This window comes from Denticeps clupeoides, unplaced genomic scaffold, assembly GCF_900700375.1.
Source record: "Denticeps clupeoides unplaced genomic scaffold, fDenClu1.1, whole genome shotgun sequence".
Taxonomy (NCBI): domain Eukaryota; kingdom Metazoa; phylum Chordata; class Actinopteri; order Clupeiformes; family Denticipitidae; genus Denticeps; species Denticeps clupeoides.
The window spans coordinates 80,575-102,021 of NW_021629780.1; the positions used below are offsets into that span (position 1 = coordinate 80,575).

Consider the following 21,447-nt stretch of genomic DNA (forward strand, 5'->3'; position numbering starts at 1 on the left):
CAGGTGAGCGCAGAAGGAGGCGGAAGGAGAAGAAGTAAACGCTGCTGCTCCGTGTCGCGGGTTTTCTGTTCGTGTTCGTATCGGGGATGGAGGCTGCGGTCGGTCGGCGGACTGCGGACAGAATCTCGGCCGCGGTGAGTCGCGTCTCTGCCAGAATCACCACGACCGCACTGCTAACACATTCGCCAAGGGACCAGAAGAGCACAAGTCCCAGGTCCAAACCCCACTTTCTGCCATCGTGCCCCCGAGAAAGGCACTGAACCCAGAGTGTCTCCGGGGGGGACTGTCCCTGTCACCACTCACTGTAATCGATTTCAGGAATCGACGAATCTGCTGCCGATGACGAGGTAAATCCATTGAATTTGAATTGGATGTGGGCTGAACGAGATTTACAGCCGCAGATTCGACAATAACGACTCACCAACATAAATAAATCGAATATTAGCGGAATTTCTCTAAATAGCGATTTAAAATCGCTTACCCATCTACTAAAACAGCAGAGTCTGGAACTATTTGACTTTTTTTTTTCGTGTTTCACCCATTATTTACTGTTGTGAGATTGGAATTAAAGATCTTGCTCTGCCTGGAGTTCCATGTAGAACAGTAAACGTGAAGTGGACCGTATCCAGCTGGATCATCTCGTATTTAGTCCGCGTCCACATTCAGAACGTGGAGATCCAACAAGGTTCTGAAGGACGAATCACATCCAAACCAGGACTCATACCATCAGGACGTGAACCACCACACCTCCCAACACACTTTAACTCACTACTGTACCCTATTTGACGCTACTAAACATTACATCTGTGATCACACCAGTGATGCCTGTCTGTTTATCTCCTCTGTTATTCTGTATTTCCCCCGTTGTTCCATTTTTGCGTGTTATTCTAGCTTTATTCTTCAGTTCGGGATGCAGTCCGCTGTCTGACGCTCCTCTGCTGTCTCCAGGTTCTCGGCGCTGTCGTTCTGTTGTCATGGGGATATGTCATCTACGCCGCAAGCGTCACCGCACAGTGGCAGCTGGAGAAGATCTTGAGAGGTGGAGCCCAGTAATGACACTCTGGTCAGTTGGAGGTCCCTCAGGAGAAGCATCCAGACCCAGAGAGATAACGAACTTTACTTCACGTTTTATTAAAGGAACAAGTCCAACACCCACAACAGTCCTGCTTTATTCTCACTGGAATAAATTTTTTTTATGAAAATGTTTTGTCTTCATGTTCACAATTTCACTGTTTAGAAAAGATAATATGAAACGAGGAATTAATGTGTCATTTTGGTGATAATCCAGGACTTTTAGTAATTATATCTGGCAGTAATGAACCACCACGCACCAACCTGGAGAAATGCTGCAGGGTTCTGCACATCTCTAGATCAGATGCCGTGAAATTGGTGGACTTCTGTCAATGTCGTACGAAGCGTGCTGCTCAGATGCTGATTGGTGGAATCATCTGTGTGTTTGGACCACCACGCACCAACCTGGAGAAATGCTGCAGGGTTCTGCACATCTCTAGATCAGAAGCCGTGAATTTGGTGGACTTCTGTCCGTGTCGTACGAGGCGTGCTGCTCAGATGCTGATTGGTGGAATCATCTGTGTGTTTGGACCACCACGCACCAACCTGGAGAAATGCTGCAGGGTTCTGCACATCTCTAGATCAGAAGCCGTGAATTTGGTGGACTTCTGTCCGTGTCGTACGAGGCGTGCTGCTCAGATGCTGCTTGGTGGAATCAGGTGTGTGTTTGATCTCTCAGTAATGCTAATGAAATGGGTGAGTGGAGCGCTGCTGTGCACGCATCTCATTACTTATGATTAATTAGGAGGAGAAAAGAGCCCAGCTGCTATTGAACTGCATTGTGGGTCGATTCAGAGTGGGCGCCTCTCAAAGAGCGGCATCCAAAATGGACTCATCTTAACCACAGGTACACACACTAATAAAAAAGCGCATGAAAGACACACGCTGCACATAATGGATGAAAATATCTAATGGAAATGATGGAAACCCATCTACTGAGATCTCAGCTGTGCTCGTGCTACACTAAACTCAAGTTTTTAACTTATGTAGAGTCTACAAGAACATCACAGCAAGTTCCACCACAAACATCACAATTTTCACACTGAAAATGAAGACCAGACACTTTATATCTAACCCTACTCCACTATTAGCACTTCTCTGTTTTCTGGAAAACCCGCTGCCCTTTGGCAGTGTTAGGGTCCACCAACACCAAGGTTCACTTCTCCTAGAAGAACAGATCAGTGGGGAGGTTTGTGGGGTCTGACTGACATTCTGCTGCTGGTTCTTCTTTTCTTCTGAAGAACTGGTCCTTCTCGCCATCCTGATTGGCAGCTTGTCTCCTGCTCTGCTCGGTGCTGGTGGATGCTGGGAGCTTCCCTTCCAGCCAGTAGGTCACCATCTCTCCTTTACCCTGCAGGGATGAGGTTTAGCTCCCATTCACACAGTGTGTGTGTATGTGTATGTGTGTGTTTGTGTGTGTCTGTCCCTCACCTTCACCTGCAGGAATCCCCTGCATTGCATCATGTACCCTCCCACTTCTTCCAGCAGATAAAATACACTGGAGCTACACTGGATCCTCAGAGCTACACGCAAGGGGTACACAATGTCACAAACGTGGACATATGGGGACCATTTACATTTGACTTACTGTAATTGTAGGATCTGCAAATACCAGCAGTTTGATAAACTTTATTGGCCTTCTAATTAAATATTTCCTTAAAATGAACGTTTTTATCTTGCATTTGAAAATCATTTGATGACTGAATATCTAGTGGAAGTTCATTCCATCACCTAGTCTTCAAGACAGAGAAGAGTCTAGACAAATGCTTTCCTAGAACCTTTAGCGATGTTGGTACCAGTGGAGCAGTGCAGGAGGATTGGAGAGATCGAGGAGTGGTGAGGGATGAGAGGAAGGAGTAGTGGAGTGGTGTGGCACGTGAGGAAGGAGTAGTGGAGTGGTGTGGCACGTGAGGAAGGAGTAGTGGAGTGGTGGAGTGGTGAGAGATGTGAGGAAGGAGTAGTGGAGTGGTGAGGGATGTGAGGAAGGAGTAGTGGAGTGGTGAGGGATGAGAGGAAGGAGTAGTGGAGTGGTGAGGGATATGAGGAAGGAGTAGTGGAGTGGTGTGGCACGTGAGGAAGGAGTAGTGGAGTGGTGTGGCACGTGAGGAAGGAGTAGTGGAGTGGTGGAGTGGTGAGAGATGTGAGGAAGGAGTAGTGGAGTGGTGTGGGATGTGAGGAAGGAGTAGTGGAGTGGTGTGGGATGTGAGGAAGGAGTAGTGGAGTGGTGTGGGATGTGAGGAAGGAGTAGTGGAGTGGTGTGGCACGTGAGGAAGGAGTAGTGGAGTGGTGTGGCACGTGAGGAAGGAGTAGTGGAGTGGTGAGAGATGTGAGGAAGGAGTAGTGGAGTGGTGTGGGATGTGAGGAAGGAGTAGTGGAGTGGTGAGGGATGTGAGGAAGGAGTAGTGGAGTGGTGTGGGATGTGAGGAAGGAGTAGTGGAGTGGTGTGGCACGTGAGGAAGGAGTAGTGGAGTGGTGTGGCACGTGAGGAAGGAGTAGTGGAGTGGTGAGGGATGTGAGGAAGGAGTAGTGGAGTGGTGTGGGATGTGAGGAAGGAGTAGTGGAGTGGTGTGGGATGTGAGGAAGGAGTAGTGGAGTGGTGAGGGATGTGAGGAAGGAGTAGTGGAGTGGTGTGGGATGTGAGGAAGGAGTAGTGGAGTGGTGTGGGATGTGAGGAAGGAGTAGTGGAGTGGTGTGGCACGTGAGGAAGGAGTAGTGGAGTGGTGTGGCACGTGAGGAAGGAGTAGTGGAGTGGTGAGAGATGTGAGGAAGGAGTAGTGGAGTGGTGTGGGATGTGAGGAAGGAGTAGTGGAGTGGTGTGGGATGTGAGGAAGGAGTAGTGGCGTGGTGAGGGATGTGAGGAAGGAGTAGTGGAGTGGTGTGGGATGTGAGGAAGGAGTAGTGGAGTGGTGTGGGATGTGAGGAAGGAGTAGTGGAGTGGTGAGGGATGTGAGGAAGGAGTAGTGGCGTGGTGTGGAGTGGTGTGGGACGTGAGGAAGGAGTAGTGGAGTGGTGAGGGATGTGAGGAAGGAGTAGTGGCGTGGTGAGGGATGTGAGGAAGGAGTAGTGGAGTGGTGAGGGATGTGAGGAAGGAGTAGTGGCGTGGTGTGGAGTGGTGTGGGACGTGAGGAAGGAGTAGTGGAGTGGGAGAATTTGGGACAGTTGCCCACTAATCTGCACTTTAATTCATCTGTTCTGACGGTGAAGTGGTGTGTTGGGACTCATGTGAGACCACGCTGCCGTGTCTTGTCCTCATTGGTCATGTTTGTACAGAATCAAGGCTGAAGCTGAAGTCCAGTTCCTCATTGCTGTACCTTCACTGGTCGACTCCATGCGGGATGCAGTGTTGACCGTGTCACCAAACAGGCAGTAACGCGGCATTTTAGTCCCCACAACACCCGCAACAACCGGACCTACAGCAACACACACACGATATTTACAGACGCATCATCATTTCACCCAGACAACTTCAGTGCAGGTGGAGTGTCACCTGAGTGGATGCCGGCTCGTATCTGTAGCTGATTGTTGGGTTTGTGGGGAATTCTGAAGGTCTTGCAGACAGACAGCAGGTCCAGAGCCATGCTGGAGATCTCCGATGCATGGAGAATACCGTTCTCACTTGGGACGCCTGACACCACCATATCTTCCCCAAGAGAAAAACCACATCCATACAACTTGTCCCCAGTGACATCATTTGTGCAGTAGAAGCTAGCCCAACATTTGAGTCTCATCTCCTTTCATCCAATAAGAATAATGCAGACCAAAGGCAGCTAGAACTTACATGCATCTCCAATTGTCTCTACTTTGTAGACATCATAGTTGTCAATAATGTCATCAAAGGTTGTGTAGAGCTTGTTGAGGAGGTCCACTACTTGGTAAGGAGTACTGGTGCTGGAGAGCTGGGTGAAGCCAACTATATCACTAGTGAAACAAGGGGGGGGTCAGGGGTCAGACACCATGTTTACCAGGTAAGGGTCATGGAGATAAGGCTGGAGAGAATGGGGGTTCAGGGTGGAAAGAGTGGAAAGGTCACCTGAAGAAAACTGTGGCGCTCACATAGCTCTGGGCTGCACATGGTTTCCCTTGCCTGAGGTCATCTGCAACCTGCTTAGGCAGCATACCTGAACAACAGTAGTAACATCACTACACACACACACACACACACACACACACACACAGCCTTACTGTATAAAAGCCGATCAGTCTTCTGTTTCTCATGCATCAGGTCCTGAGTCCTTTCAGCCACCAGAACTTCTAGGTGTTTACTGTACTTCTCCATCTAAAACACACACAAGCGCACACAACTCTGTGTGTCCTTGGTCCTCTACCATAATGTAGACCAAATGTATGTTTCTGGTCCCCACTAGTCCCCACAATGAATGCATGTGTGCGTACCAGATTCATCATCATATCCACTGGGCTGACTTTGTTGGGGTTGATCCGGTGAAGATACTTCTTGACCTGCTCAAATGTGGGTCTCTGGACTGGATTGTGCGAGCGACACCTGCGGATCAACTGCAGAATACACACACTGACAACAGTAGAACACAGACTCATTACAGTGTTTGTGTGTGTGTGTGTGTGTGTGTGTGTGTGTACCTCTGCATAGTCAGCAGGACAGGGGCAGGTGTTGTCAGCTTTCCCTGAGATGAGCTCAGGCAGTGGAGGACACCACGAGCTTTCAACAGCACTGTCCTCCACCTACAGAGAGACAGGAGGAGGCATCCAGAATCTCACTGTGACTCAAAAAACACACACACTCACACACACACACACACACACACACTCACTGGCACTGGGTCACTCCTGGTGGCGATTTCCAGCAAAATGATGGAATAACTGAAAAACATGAATAGCATTATGAATGTCATAAAATACATGGTGTGTGTGCGTGTGTGTGTGTGTGTGTGTATACCTGAATACGTCTCCTGCCACTGAGGGCTCAGTGTGTGTGAGTGAGTTCTCAGGAGGCTGGTAGACCTCCTTCAGACGCTGCTGATAAACACTCAGTGGCTCAGCGATGTCCTCAGACCGATAACAGCGCAAGCCATAATCTTCACATGTATACACACACACAAACACACACATAAATTTTACATTGTGTAGCTGATGCGGTCAAAATCATCAGTGCCTTGTGTGTATTTACCTCCAACAAAAATTATCCAACTGATGCAATATAGTGTGTGGCAATGGACTGTGTGTGTGTGTGTGTGTGTGTGTGTGAGAGGTGTGTTGAATATTCACCTGTGATTTTACACACCCAGCGGTCATCGATGACACAGTTGGGAGACTTCAGTCGGCTATGACAGATTCTGTGCTGGTGAAGATACGCCATCCCACGAGCGATGTCCGTCGCAAACGAGAACCTGTTCAACAAAATCTATGTTTGTTTATTCACTCAGCTTGTGTTGTGTATCTGTGTGTGTGTGTGTGTATCTGTGTGTGTGTGTGTGTATCTGTGTGTGTGAGTGTGTGTGTGTGTGTGTGTGTGAATACCTGAAGCCCCAGTTCAATGGAATGTCATCATTTAGAAGAACATCGTTCAGGCTCCCTTTAGGACAGTACTCTGTTACGATGAAGATGTTGGGAACCTCCACACACCCCCCAAAAAACTTACAGAGGTTGGGGTGATCGAGCTCCCTGAAAAAGCAGAGCACGAGAAATACTACTTACTTACGAGGGTACAACTCGCCACGCCTTACAGAGTGTTTACTCCACCAACACCACGCCTTACAGGGGCTTTACTCCAACAACACCACACCTTACAGGGGCTTTACTCCAACAACACCACGCCTTACAGGGGTTTTACTCCAACAACACCACGCCTTACAGGGGTTTTACTCCACCAACACCACGCCTTACAGGGTCTTTACTCCACCTACACCACGCCTTACAGGAGTTTTACTCCACCAACACCACGCCTTACAGGGTCTTTACTCCACCTACACCACGCCTTACAGGAGTTTTACTCCACCAACACCACGCCTTACAGGGGCTTTACTCCACCAGAAAACAGATAGCAGCAGTGTGAGTGTCTAGTTCTCACCTCACTTGTTTTACTTCACGCCGAATTGTCTTGGACAAGGAGAACGACTTGGTCCTGACTTTCTTAATGGCGACAGTTCGGCCATCACTGGAAGAATGAATGGTGAAAAAGGTGAAGAATGAAGCAGTGTGTGTCTGTGTGTGCATGTGTGTGTTTATGTGTGTGTCTGTACTCACTAAATGGCGGTTTGTGTGTACAGTTTTCGTGTGTTAGCGTTGGCTGTACAGGAACTGAGCGCAGTCACACAGCTGGTGTTGGAGTCACTGTTCACCAGTGGGACACTGATAACACTGCCCATGATCACTCTGGCAACCTCATCTACACACACAAACACACACACACTGATTTATTCAGTAGGAAAAATCTTGACTAGCATATTAATAATCTATACAGATTTACACTTACCTTGCTTTATGTCGTTGAAATTAATAATCCAGCTCTCGTCCCACAGCAGTTTCTGTTTCTGATACTGAAACCACTGAAGGAAATAACCATGACTGTGACTTTGTGTGTGTGTGATTATATATAAAAGCTACATGGAAGTGTGTGTGTGTGTGTGTACTCACCACTGCTGTAACTATGAAGCTAATGAAGACGATGGTGAGAGGAAGGGCGATGGCCACTTTGATGGACAGACTCATGGGACACTCAGAGCAGTCAGCCGGACAGGTGGAGCATAACTCATCTTCATCACACACACCATCACCACACACTGACCCCCCCCACACACACAGATTATCCTCATCAGGCTTAATAAAATGTTCTTCATCACACAGTGCAGCACTTACTGATACCCACCAGTGGCAGAGACGACCAGACTCTTGGCCTCCAGCGCTGCCTGCATGTTCCCCACACGGATATGAGCGATGAGGGAAGTCAGGCCGACATGGACCAACACCACCTTCAAACACACATGTATACACACACATATATATATACATTGCCCACTGGATGGGTTCAGATTTCAGGAAGTGTGAAGCCTCAGAATCTGGCCTACCACAACCTCTACCCACCTGGTAGAAGTGGAAACATGTCCTGGATTTCGAGTAGTTTTAAACTCTGTACTTTCTTCCTGAACCGTAAGCATACAGGGTCTGGTGGCATCTACCCGGTGTCCGTTTGTGTGTTTGTGTGGGAGTAGTAGATCACCTTTGCGGTCCAGTTGGTTTGGCTCATTTTTCCTGCTTTAGAGACAGTGTGTGTGAAGATCCGCCCATCGTCTGGAATCCACGGCCCACAGATTCGCTCCTGCAGCTGGAGAAAGACAGAGACTCCGCCTTCATGTTCCTGGAGTAACGGCATTATGTAATTTAATTACAAATAAAATGTATTTGTAATGTGTTACGTTACCATAGTAATATTTATTGAAATATTGATGATTACAATTTTAGTTATGGACTGTCCGGACTGTCCACGCACTGTATCCTGCAGCCGAAAGCAAACACTAAAGGGTTAAGCAGTGGTGCCCAACCAGTTGCGGAGTCATTTTCAACCCACCGTGAAGTACGTCACAAGCGTCCATGCCACTGTTGACATATGTATGATAATTATCGTATTTGTACCATAATTTTACACTCTGTACGATCAATAATTCAACTTTGACCTTTACGAGCACCACCAACAGAAACAAGGCATTGAAGCCAAGATGGAGGAGAGGTGGATTATAGCAGGGGTTATAAATTGATGTTAGAGATTTAATTGGATCGGATCATCTTTCCACAACACTGGCGGGTTCTGACCGTGAACGGATGCTGGTTTACTGGGATGGAGATGAGAAGGGTGGAGGAACCCCGACTAATCATCAAGTTCCTCACATTATTCAGTACTCTTCAATGTTAAATATTTGATGTATAATATTATATATGTATGATCTTACAGTAAAATGAGTCCTGATGTCTAACCTTGTGGTGGCTGTTATTATATTTTCTTTATTATATTGATCAATTAAAATAATGTTAATTCATGTATTGAAAGGGGTTTGGCTGTTTAGTCTTACCTCCCTCCACTGGCTCCCGGTAGCTGCTCGCATTGAGTTCAAATCCTTGATGCTGCCTACAGGGCTGTAAATGGAACTGCGCCCTCCTACATCAACACACTACTACCTAGCTACACTCCTGCACAGAAGCTACAATACTACCTCCTACATCAACACACTACTACCTAGCTACACTCCTGCACAGAAGCTACAATACTACCTCCTACATCAACACACTACTACCTAGCTACACTCCTGCACGCTCTCTCAGATCTGCAAACGAAAGGAGACTAAAAATTCCTTCTTCACGGGGTCTCCGATTCCAATCATGTCTGTTCTCCGTTGTTGTCCCTGGCTGGTGGAACAACCTGCCCTCCTCCACACGACTAGCCGAGACTATCACCACTTTTTAGAAGAAGGTGAAAACCCTCTTATTCCAAAAATATTACAGACAAATTTAACACATACACATGCATACACATTGAACAAACAAATACAAAATGTATAAATACATTATAATTTTTCTTAGTCTAGCACCCAACACTCTCCGAGCATGCTCTTCAATGACAAGTCTAAGCCTTATCAGGGCTCTTAGTTTGTATACTCGATATTCTATAGAAATCGAACGAGAATTGCTGGTGTCTTCCCATTGTAAGTCGCTTTGGATAAAAGCGTCTGCCAAATAAAGTAAAGTAAAGTAAAGTAAAGTAAAGTAAAGTAAAGTTTAGTACTGCTATTTAAGGTTCCAGGTTACAAAATTTCAAAATGATGAACAGTTAAGAATATTGATTTATATATTGAATATTGATTGATTTATAAAAAAAGCAATTAGTTATATTAGTTTTTTTTTTACATCAATTGAAATTGTTACACTATTATTTCATTTAAACAAATTCCATTTCCGAAGTAACCTTCCCAACACTGCTGGCCAATCACCAGCCTCTATCTGATCTGCATGAACATGTAGGAGGTTACCAGGCAGGGCAGCTGGTTGCTGGCTAGTTACAATTCCAAAAATTCAGAACGGAATTTCCCAAATGAAAGAAATCTTCATCTTTACGCATGCTGGGCAGCTCTATATATATAAATTGCACCTTGATATTTGTCTCCGCTGAACCTGCTTTGATGTGTGTTGGCCCTGTGCAATGTGTGAGTGAAGTTCACCATGTATCCCATAGGACATGAGTGGATGTTGGCGTGATGAATGCAGCAGTTTTCTCCATTAGCATCTTTCCAGTCCGGGCACTCGTGTTCCTCACAGAAAGTTCTAGCAGCTTCCACGGTTCTGATGGAGCTGGAAGTGGAGACAGACAGAGAAGAGGGTGTGGGTGTGCTTGTCGGTGTGTGGAGGGGAACTGGAACTGGAGGACAACCTGTGAGTAAAGACGTTCTGATCCACAGCCCACCGGTAGAAGCGCTGCTGGGCAGAGATGGAATAAACGACGGAGAATTCCTCACCGACGACCACGCGCTCCGGAGGACGAAGCACCCAGGCCATTTCCAGACCTGCACACACACACACACACACACACACACACACATTCCAACAAGCCAGATTTACTATAACCTCACTACAGTACTTTACTCAACGTGAGACCAGGAGAAAAATTTTACATTACGAGAGGTAACCGTGTTGTCTGCAAAACCTTCGTAAGTACCCAACTTAAATATCAGCACAAGTAAAAGTGCAAATTTTACAGAATTCTTTTTAGCATTTCATGACTATTTTTGCTTTCCACACGTTTTAAATGCACTGAACACAAGTCTCTGCATAAGACACAAGAATCTGACAAAAAGTCACACGTTTGCCATGCAAGATATATGCATCCAGTAAATGTGCCATTTGGCCAAACAGCCACTACAAGCAGGAAGTAGGCAGGAAGTAAGCAGGTACACAGACCACAGACGAGGCAGGTGAGGAAAGTGACGTGGGGGCGATTCAGCTCTTTTTATACATGTAAATATATCTGCTGTGCATGTTGCACTGACTTGTTTGGTGAAAATCAAAAAGTAAATGCAATTATTTCTGTTCATGTGAACAATCTGAAGAATTTTCTACAATTTGAACTACTATGGCAGAGCATAACTAAAGATGAGAGTGAAGCATGAAGTTGGTTGGACAAAAATCTGGCAATATGAATGACGTGTGAGCCGTTTGATTTCGGTTGCAGTGCTACATTTTGCAGGATTTGTGAAAATTGTGCATTAGCAACTGGAAAAACTGTAAAGTGAAAATTCTCCCCAAATGTACAGAACCGGCCCGGCAGGATCACATATGGAGCCCCGGGCAAGAGGTCAGGTGGTACTCTGAGAACGTTTGTTACTGTCCACCAGCGCCCACACTGTACAAACACACACGGTCACCCAACACTGGTATCAGGCTGATAGAAATTCATTCAGAAATATCAAATAAAACAGATTACAACACACACACAGAACACACATCTGTACAGATCGCGCACGGCATTTTGATGATAATGATGTCGGCATGATGAACACAAAAAAGTAGAGAAATCCTGCGTTCACCCCCACAGTCGATCATGTTGACCTCATCTGGGGCTTCCAGGGGCCAACAATCGAACTCGCTGTTGTCCAGGTCGTGCCAACAACGCGCTGCACGTAACATCAGGAGCTCAGAAATAACCTTTCATGCACAAAATATTCAAAATATTAATCAGCATTTATATTACTACCATCAGGACTGTACAGAGAGCTTTTAAAAAATGGGACACTTTCTGAAGGACCATGAGTCCAAGGTTCAAAACCCCACTTACTACCATCATGTCCCCGAACAAGACACTGTCTCCAGGGGGACTGTCCCTGTCACTACTCTGGAAAGGGCGCTTGATGAATGTAAATGTAAATTTACTGAAATGTACTAAAGCACCAAAGTAAAAATGACTTTGATTGATTATGACTGACATACTATTATCAGATCCGGCAGTGAAACCAGTGACCATATTAAACCCTTTATTTGTAGTGCTGCTCATTTTGGTCGCAATTAACATTTCAGTCCATCTGCCAAAATAATTCATAACAAGCCATAAAACTGCATGATATTCAAGCAGTGAGCATAAAACCAAAAAAGGTTATTCTACATAAGCTGCTGCGTAGAACATGACAAATCCATCTTCATTATTCAATCAAGAAGAGAAATTAAAAACCGTAAAATAAAGAGCAGCTGCTGGACGGAGCAGGAGCAGAAATGAAAGTCCTCCCCTGTAAAAGCGCCACTTACTTAGAAACTTTTAACGTGAGAAGATTAAAACCCTCACCAGAAACGCGCGTCCGAAGCCCGCGGCGCGCCTCATCTCCGGGAGCGCGCCTCATCTCGCCAGGAGCGCACATCATCTCCGGGAGCGCGCACTATCTCCGGGAGCGCGCCTCATCTCCGGGAGCGCGCCTCATCACCGGGAGCGCGCCTCATCTCCGGGAGCGCGCACTATCTCCGGAGCGCGCCTCATCACCGGGAGCGCGCATCATCTCCGGGAGCGCGCCTCATCACCGGGAGCGCGCCTCATCTCCGGGAGCGCGCACTATCTCCGGGAGCGCGCCTCATCTCCGGGAGCGCGCACTATCTCCGGGAGCGCGCCTCATCACCGGGAGCGCGCCTCATCTCCGGGAGCGCGCCTCATCTCCGGAGCGCGCCTCATCACCGGGAGCGCGCCTCATCTCCGGGACCGCGCCTCATCTCCGGGGAGCGCGCCTCATCTCCGGGAGCGCGCCTCATCTCCGGGAGCGCGCCTCATCTCGCCAGGAGCGCCAATCATCTCCGGGACCGCGCCTCTCTCCGGGAGCGCGCATCATCTCCGGGAGCGCGCCTCATCTCGCCAGGAGCGCACATCATCTCCCGGGACCGCGCCTCATCTTCGCCGGGGGGTTTGAGGGGTGCACGAACTGCGCCCCTCTGTGGTGCTGCAGGAAATGTGTGAAGTTGCGCTGAGCTGCCAGTAGGAAGGCACCGGACCCGCACCAGTAAAGAACATATCATATGTCCTTACTGCTGCACTATCACAACAATAATTAATAGCAATAAATAATATTATATATTTTGGCAGCAGTATTGTGAACATATATATTGGATTGTTTTACGTTATTCTAACTACACTGTTTAGTTACAGATTACTTCAATCTTATTCTACATTTTACTAAATGTAATCATATCTGGAAATGGAACAAACCGAGTAGAAATATAATAACACCAGATGGAATATATTATAATTAGAAACTACATTTACGGCATTTGGCAGCTGCTCCGTTATTGTGATGTCCTGTTGCCAGGATAAGATGCATCCCGGAAAGCTCGCTGCACGCTGATTGGCTGCCATCCCGGCGGCGCTGGCCAATGAGACGCGGGTGCGTCGACGCTCGCGGCCTCCGGACGCGTCGGGCCGCTCGCGCGCCTCCATCACGGTCGCGGGTTCGGGCGGATTGACCCGCAGCGCGCGGACATCCAGGGTCGGACAGAGGCGCGGGCGCGGGCGCGGCTGGGCGGGGCAGGGCGGGGCGGGGCTCCGCTCGCGGTAGTGATGTAGTAACGGCGGAGTGGCGCGCGGGGGACGACGCCTCATCATCCCCGATCTGCAGAAATGACGAGCCACGGAAACACCGCAAAACGTCAGTTGTGTGTGTGTTAGATCTTGCTCATGGGTGTGTAATGTGTGTGTAGGCTTCTGTGTTAGATGTGTGTGAGGTATGTGAGGTCTGTGTTAGATGTGTGTGAGGAATGTGAAGTGTGTGTGAGGTATGTGAGGTGTGTGTTAGATGTGTGTTAGATGTGTGTGAGGAATGTGAAGTGTGTGAGGTATGTGAGGTGTATGTTAGATGTGTGTAAGGTATGTGAGGTGTGTGTTAGTGTGTTAGATTGTGTGGGAATGTGAAGTGTTGTGAGGATCTGTGAGGTGTGTGTTAGATGTTGTGAGGTATGTGCTGTGTGTGTTCGATGTGTGTGCGGTATGTGATTGTGTGTGTTTAGATGTGTGTAATGTGTGTATAATGTGTGTGAGGTGTGTGTCATGTGGTGTGTGGATGCACAGTACGTCGAGGCCAATAGATTTGTGAATGTCACAAATACTGTTTTTTGAAAGTTGCTGCTTCCATTTTAATTATTGCAATTTGATATAACTCCGCGTTATGAAGATGCTCAGTCCTTCTTTACCATGAAAACGAACCCCAAAAACCCCATTCCTGCTACATTCCAGCCCTGCCATAAAATGTCCTGCTGAGATCATTTCTGTGATCCTCCCATTAACACAAGTGAGAGTGTTGCGGAGCAAAGGCTGGAGGTCATTCTGTCCTGCTGACTGAGTTAGAAGATCAGACTGGATGCTTTAAAAGGAGGGTGATGCTTGAAATCGTCGTTCTTCCTCCGTTAACCGTGGTTACCTGCAAGTAAACACGTGAGGCTGCTTCCTGAACCGCTAGACCACCGCTGGCCCCAAAATAAAACAATGTGTGTGTAGCAGGACTCCATCCCGGGTCTCCAGGGCAAAAGACGAGTTGCTGGGCCACAGGGCCAAGGAGATCCTCAGTGGTACCTCAGTGGTTCCTCACCCGCTAGGCCAACCACTGCCCATGCATGTCTATGGTGTGTGTAAGATGTATGTAATGTACTTTAATGTGTTTAATGTGTGTGAACGATGTCTGCAAGGTGTGTGTGTGTAATGTATGTGTAAGGTGTGTGTTATGTGTATGTAAGGTACATGTTTTGAAGGTACACAGTGAAATCTGTGTGTGTTTTTAGTGATTTTTACAGCCTTGTGGTTGTCCGTTGGCGTCTGTGTCATGGCCGGGGCGGAGGAGGCGGAGACCCGGGTTTTCCGGTGGCGCCACTCCCTTCTGCAGGGTATGGAGTACCACAGTGCAGGGACCCTTCCCCTGCTGGGCAGTCCGCGCTACTGCGCTGGAACCGGCAGCTCCAGTGGATACCTGTGCCAGAACGGCCACTGCTGCGGCCAGACAGGCTGCTGCACCTACTACTACGAGCTGTGGTGTAAGAGCTACTCACACTTTACTCCCACCCCACTCAGTCTACAGACATGGTGTATTCATCTCACTCTGCAGCCTCACTCCACAGGCAAATCTATCACTCTGATGTAACTTTACTCACACTTTACTCCCCACCCCACTCAGTCTACAGACATGGTGTATTATCTCACTCTGCGCCTCACTCCACAGACAAATCTCACTCTGATGTAACTTTACTCACACTTTACTCCCACCCCACTCAGTCTACAGACATGGTGTATTCATCTCACTCTGCGGCCTCACTCCACAGACAAATCTATCACTCTGATGTAACTTTACTCACACTTTACTCCACCCCACTCAGTCTAAGACATGGTGTATTCATCTCACTCTGCAGCCTCACTCCACAGACAAATCTATCACTCTGATGTAACTTTACTCACACTTTACTCCCACCCCACTCAGTCTACAGACATGGTGTATTATCTCACTCTGCAGCCTCACTCCACAGGCAAATCTATCACTCTGATGTAACTTTACTCACACTTTACTCCCCCACTCAGTCTACAGATGGTGTATTAATCTCACTCTGCAGCCTCACTCCACAGGCAAATCTATCACTCTGATGTAACTTTACTCACACTTTACTTTCACCCCACTCAGTCTACAGATAAGGTGTATTAATCTCACTCTGCAGCCTCACTCCACAGGCAAATCTATCACTCTGATGTAACTTTACTCACACTTTACTCCCACCCCACTCAGTCTACAGATGGTGTATTAATCTCACTCTGCAGCCTCACTCCACAGACAAATCTATCACTCTGATGTAACTTTACTCACACTTTACTCCCACCCCACTCAGTCTACAGACATGGTGTATTAATCTCACTCTGCAGCCTCACTCCACAGGCAAATCTATCACTCTGATGTAACTTTACTCACACTTTACTCACACCCCACTCAGTCTACAGACATGGTGTATTATCTCACTCTGCAGCCTCACTCCACAGCAAATCTATCACTCTGATGTAACTTTACTCACACTTTACTCCCACCCCACTCAGTCTACAGACATGGTGTATTCATCTCACTCTGCAGCCTCACTCCACAGGCAAATCTATCACTCTGATGTAACTTACTCACACTTTACTCCCACCCCACTCAGTCTACAGACATGGTGTATTCATCTCACTCTGCAGCCTCACTCCACAGACAAATCTATCACTCTGATGTACTTACTCACACTTACTCACACTTTACTCCCACCCCACTCAGTCTACAGACATGGTGTATTCATCTCACTCTGCAGCCTCACTCCACAGGCAAATCTATCACTCTGATGTAACTTTACTCACACTTTACTACTCCACCCCACTCAGTCTACAGACATGGTGTATTCATCTCACTCTGCAGCCTCACTCCACAGGCAAATCTATCACTCTGATGTAACTTTACTCACACTTTACTCCCACCCCACTCAGTCTACAGACATGGTGTATTATCTCACTCTGCAGCCTCACTCCACAGGCAAATCTATCACTCTGATGTAACTTTACTCACACTTTACTTCACCCCACTCAGTCTACAAATGGTGTATTAATCTCACTCTGCAGCCTCACTCCACACAGACAAATCTATCACTCTGATGTAACTTTACTCACACTTACTCCACCCCACTCAGTCTACAGACATGGTGTATTAATCTCACTCTGCGCCTCACTCCACAGACAAATCTATCACTCTGATGTAACTTTACTCACACTTTACTCACCCCACTCAGTCTACAGACATGGTGTATTAATCTCACTCTGCAGCCTCACTCCACAGACAAATCTATCACTCTGATGTAACTTTACTCACACTTTACTTTCACCCCACTCAGTCTACAGACATGGTGTATTCAATCTCACTCTGCAGCCTCACTCCACAGACAAATGGATCACTCTGATGTAACTTTACTCACACTTTACTCCACCCCACTCAGTCTACAGACATGGTGTATTCATCTCACTCTGCAGCCTCACTCCACAGACAAATCTATCACTCTGATGTAACTTTACTCACACTTTACTCCCACCCCACTCAGTCTACAGACATGGTGTATTCATCTCACTCTGCAGCCTCACTCCACAGACAAATCTATCACTCTGATGTAACTTTACTCACACTTTACTCCCACCCCACTCAGTCTACAGACATGGTGTATTCATCTCACTCTGCAGCCTCACTCCACAGGCAAATCTATCACTCTGATGTAACTTTACTCACACTTTACTCCCACCCCACTCAGTCTACAGACATGTGTATTAATCTCACTCTGCAGCCTCACTCCACAGGCAAATCTATCACTCTGATGTAACTTTACTCACACTTTACTCCCCCCACTCAGTCTACAGATGGTGTATTAATCTCACTCTGCAGCCTCACTCCACAGGCAAATCTATCACTCTGATGTAACTTTACTCACACTTTACTCACACCCCACTCAGTCTACAGACATGGTGTATTAATCTCACTCTGCAGCCTCACTCCACAGACAAATCTATCACTCTGATGTAACTTTACTCACACTTTACTCCAACCCCACTCAGTCTACAGACATGGTGTATTCATCTCACTCTGCGGCCTCACTCCACAGACAAATCTATCACTCTGATGTAACTTTACTCACACTTTACTCCCACCCCACTCAGTCTAAAGACATGGTGTATTCATCTCACTCTGCAGCCTCACTCCACAGACAAATCTATCACTCTGATGTAACTTTACTCACACTTTACTCCCACCCCACTCAGTCTACAGACATGGTGTATTAATCTCACTCTGCAGCCTCACTCCACAGGCAAATCTATCACTCTGATGTAACTTTACTCACACTTACTTTCACCCCACCCACTCAGTCTACAGATAAGGTGTATTAATCTCACTCTGCAGCCTCACTCCACAGGCAAATCTATCACTCTGATGTAACTTTACTCACACTTTACTTTCACCCCACTCAGTCTACAGATAAGGTGTATTAATCTCACTCTGCAGCCTCACTCCACAGGCAAATCTATCACTCTGATGTAACTTTACTCACACTTTACTCCCACCCACTCAGTCTACAGACATGGTGTATTAATCTCACTCTGCAGCCTCACTCCACAGACAAATCTATCACTCTGATGTAACTTTACTCACACTTTACTCCCACCCCACTCAGTCTACAGACATGGTGTATTAATCTCACTCTGCAGCCTCACTCCACAGGCAAATCTATCACTCTGATGTAACTTTACTCACACTTTACTCCCACCCCACTCAGTCTACAGACATGGTGTATTCATCTCACTCTGCAGCCTCACTCCACAGGCAAATCTATCACTCTGATGTAACTTTACTCACACTTTACTCCCACCCCACTCAGTCTACAGACATGGTGTATTCATCTCACTCTGCAGCCTCACTCCACAGGCAAATCTATCACTCTGATGTAACTTTACTCACACTTTACTCCCACCCCACTCAGTCTACAGACATGGTGTATTCATCTCACTCTGCAGCCTCACTCCACAGACAAATCTATCACTCTGATGTAACTTTACTCACACTTTACTCCCACCCCACTCAGTCTACAGACATGGTGTATTCATCTCACTCTGCAACCTCACTCCACAGGCAAATCTATCACTCTGATGTAACTTTACTCACACTTTACTCCCACCCCACTCAGTCTACAGACATGGTGTATTCATCTCACTCTCACTCTACTCACTCCAACAATCTATCACTCTGATGTAACTTTACTCACACTTTACTCCCACCCCACTCAGTCTACAGACATGGTGTATTAATCTCACTCTGCAGCCTCACTCCACAGACAAATCTATCACTCTGATGTAACTTTACTCACACTTTACTTCACCCCACTCAGTCTACAGACATGGTGTATTAATCTCACTCTGCGGCCTCACTCCACAGACAAATCTATCACTCTGATGTAACTTTACTCACACGTTACTCCCACCCCACTCAGTCTACAGACATGGTGTATTAATCTCACTCTGCAGCCTCACTCCACAGACAAATCTATCACTCTGATGTAACTTTACTCACACTTTACTTTCACCCCACTCAGTCTACAGACATGGTGTATTAATCTCACTCTGCAGCCTCACTCCACAGACAAATCTATCACTCTGATGTAACTTTACTCACACTTTACTTTCACCCCACTCAGTCTACAGACATGGTGTATTCATCTCACTCTGCAGTCTCACTCCACAGACAAATGGATCACTCTGATGTAACTTTACTCACACTTTACTCCCACCCCACACTCGTCTACAGACATGGTGTATTCATCTCACTCTGCAGCCTCACTCCACAGACAAATCTATCACTCTGATGTAACTTTACTCACACTTTACTCCCACCCCACTCATCTACAGACATGGTGTATTCATCTCACTCTGCAGCCTCACTCCACAGACAAATCTATCACTCTGATGTAACTTTACTCACACTTTACTCCCACCCCACTCAGTCTACAGACATGGTGTATTCATCTCACTCTGCAGCCTCACTCCACAGGCAAATCTATCACTCTGATGTAACTTTACTCACACTTTACTCCCACCCCACTCAGTCTACAGACATGGTGTATTAATCTCACTCTGCAGCCTCACTCCACAGGCAAATCTATCACTCTGATGTAACTTACTCACACTTTACTTTCACCCCCTCAGTCTACGATAAGGTGTATTATCTCACTCTGCAGCCTCACTCCACAGGCAAATCTATCACTCTGATGTAACTTTACTCACACTTTACTCACACCCCACTCAGTCTACAGACATGGTGTATTAATCTCACTCTGCAGCCTCACTCCACAGGCAAATCTATCACTCTGATGTAACTTTACTCACACTTTACTCACACCCCACTCAGTCTACAGACATGGTGTATTAATCTCATTCTGCAGCCTTACTCCACAGACAAATCGATCAGTCTGATGTAACTTTACTCACACTTTACTTTCACCCCACTCAGTCTACAGATAAGGTGTATTAATCTCACTCTGCGCCTCACTCCACAGACAAATCTATCACTCTGATGTAACTTTACTCACACTTTACTCCCCCCCACTCAGTCTACAGACATGGTGTATTAATCTCACTCTGCAGCCTCACTCCACAGACAAATCTATCACTCTGATGTAACTTTACTCACACTTTACTTTCACCCCACTCAGTCTACAGACATGGTGTATTCATCTCACTCTGCAGTCTCACTCCACACAAATGGATCACTCTGATGTAACTTACTCACACTTTAGTCCCACCCCACACTCGGTCTACAGACATGGTGTATTCATCTCACTCTGCAGCCTCACTCCACAGACAAATCTATCACTCTGATGTAACTTTACTCCTTCCACTTCATACCCTAGAGAAGGACCTTCAGTGAAACTCTGACATCAGTCTCCATCTGCAGGGTTCTGGTTGCTGTGGTCACTGCTTATCGTGTTCAGCTGCTGCTGTGCGTATCGCCACCGTCAGGCCAAACAGCGGCAGCGGCTGCAGCAGCAGACCGACGTGGGCCTCATGGCTCAACGTGCTTGTAACTATGGCAACTCCATGCTGGACCTGAGTAAGATGTTTGTTGGTCTCGTTTGTTGGTCCAGTCTTGCTGGTGAAGCTCTGCCTCTGAGGTTCTGTCATGTGTTTTAATTGGCAGATTTCTTGGCCTCACTTAAACTGCCTTCCTATGAGGAGGTGGCTGCGCAGCCCAGGACTCCGCCCCCTCCATACAGCTGCATCGGTTACCCACGTGGCTTGCCACGCCCTGGGCCCAGCTTGATGATGTCATCACAGAGCTCCGACAACTACACCAGCTGTTCCTGTGACTCCTGCTGTCAGTCATCTCCCTGTAGCTCCTCCCCCTCCACTGCTGACCAGACAGACACCAGTCATGCCTCCTCCCCTGCCAACAGTGACAGTGGACACACCCTTCGCCGTGGGTCCCCAGCTGCTCCTCCCGCAACACAGGCGCTGCCTTTTGGCTCTTCTTACAAACACAGTTCAGATGATCCACTGGGGACGAGCTCCTTGTCCAGCCCCGTCAGTGACCATGGCAACAGCAGCATCACCAGTCAGACTGCTGCGGTGGTCAAAACTACCGTATCTCAGCCCGGCTCCGCACCTCTGTCGCTCCCTCTCTCCACCCCTCTCCCGTTGATGTCACCCGTCCCTCTCTCATGTCCACCCTCTCTCGCTCTCCCTGGGCTCCCCCAGGACTCGGCCAAGGAGGCGTGTTCTCCAGCAGAAGACCCCGCCCCGTTCTCGCCACCGCGGCAGACTTTACTTGGGCCAGGGAGACGGGATTCTGGGACCTCTGACCCAGA

General features: G+C 47.3%; 1 protein-coding gene and 1 long non-coding RNA gene across 4 annotated transcripts; one reads left to right on the plus strand and one right to left on the minus strand.

Annotated features, from left to right (window-relative positions):
* On the plus strand, positions 1–1,202 carry LOC114773850 (uncharacterized). Its single transcript, XR_003744485.1, has 2 exons — positions 1–134; positions 949–1,202. It is a non-coding gene; the product is annotated as an uncharacterized LOC114773850 (long non-coding RNA).
* On the minus strand, positions 967–12,392 carry LOC114773847 (atrial natriuretic peptide receptor 1-like). 3 transcript variants are annotated; one of them, XM_028966020.1, is made up of 23 exons: positions 12,365–12,392; positions 11,616–11,733; positions 10,463–10,595; positions 10,254–10,383; positions 8,264–8,368; positions 7,913–8,015; positions 7,681–7,826; positions 7,520–7,592; positions 7,291–7,432; positions 7,115–7,201; positions 6,565–6,708; positions 6,313–6,434; positions 5,984–6,122; positions 5,859–5,907; positions 5,668–5,769; positions 5,464–5,583; positions 5,254–5,347; positions 5,102–5,189; positions 4,850–4,989; positions 4,559–4,711; positions 4,383–4,481; positions 2,503–2,594; positions 967–2,422 (listed from the first exon to the last, which is right to left on the minus strand). In XM_028966020.1, exons 2-23 carry the CDS (start codon positions 11,713–11,715, stop codon positions 2,237–2,239), a joined length of 2,547 nt encoding a protein of 848 aa, XP_028821853.1. In that variant the 5' UTR covers positions 11,716–11,733; positions 12,365–12,392; the 3' UTR covers positions 967–2,236. The 3 variants fall into 3 exon arrangements, with proteins under 3 accessions (XP_028821853.1, XP_028821854.1, XP_028821855.1); XM_028966021.1 differs by lacking the exons at positions 10,254–10,383; positions 10,463–10,595; positions 11,616–11,733; positions 12,365–12,392 and adding an exon at positions 9,310–9,345 and having other exon boundaries at positions 8,264–9,110; XM_028966022.1 differs by lacking the exons at positions 10,254–10,383; positions 10,463–10,595; positions 11,616–11,733; positions 12,365–12,392 and adding an exon at positions 8,465–9,216.
* Positions 12,393–21,447: the final 9,055 nt, after the last annotated feature.

Coding starts and splice junctions, on each gene's coding strand:
- LOC114773847 (XM_028966020.1), bottom strand. CDS start 11,715: ATGTTACGTGCAGCGCGTTGTTGGCACGACCTGGACAACAGCGAGTTC. Junction 8,016..8,263: donor AAACCAACTGGACCGCAAAG/GTGATCTACTAC, acceptor GTGTGTTTGAAG/GTGGTGTTGGTCCATGTCGG. Junction 6,709..7,114: donor CGTGAAGTAAAACAAGTGAG/GTGAGAACTAGA, acceptor CTGCTTTTTCAG/GGAGCTCGATCACCCCAACC.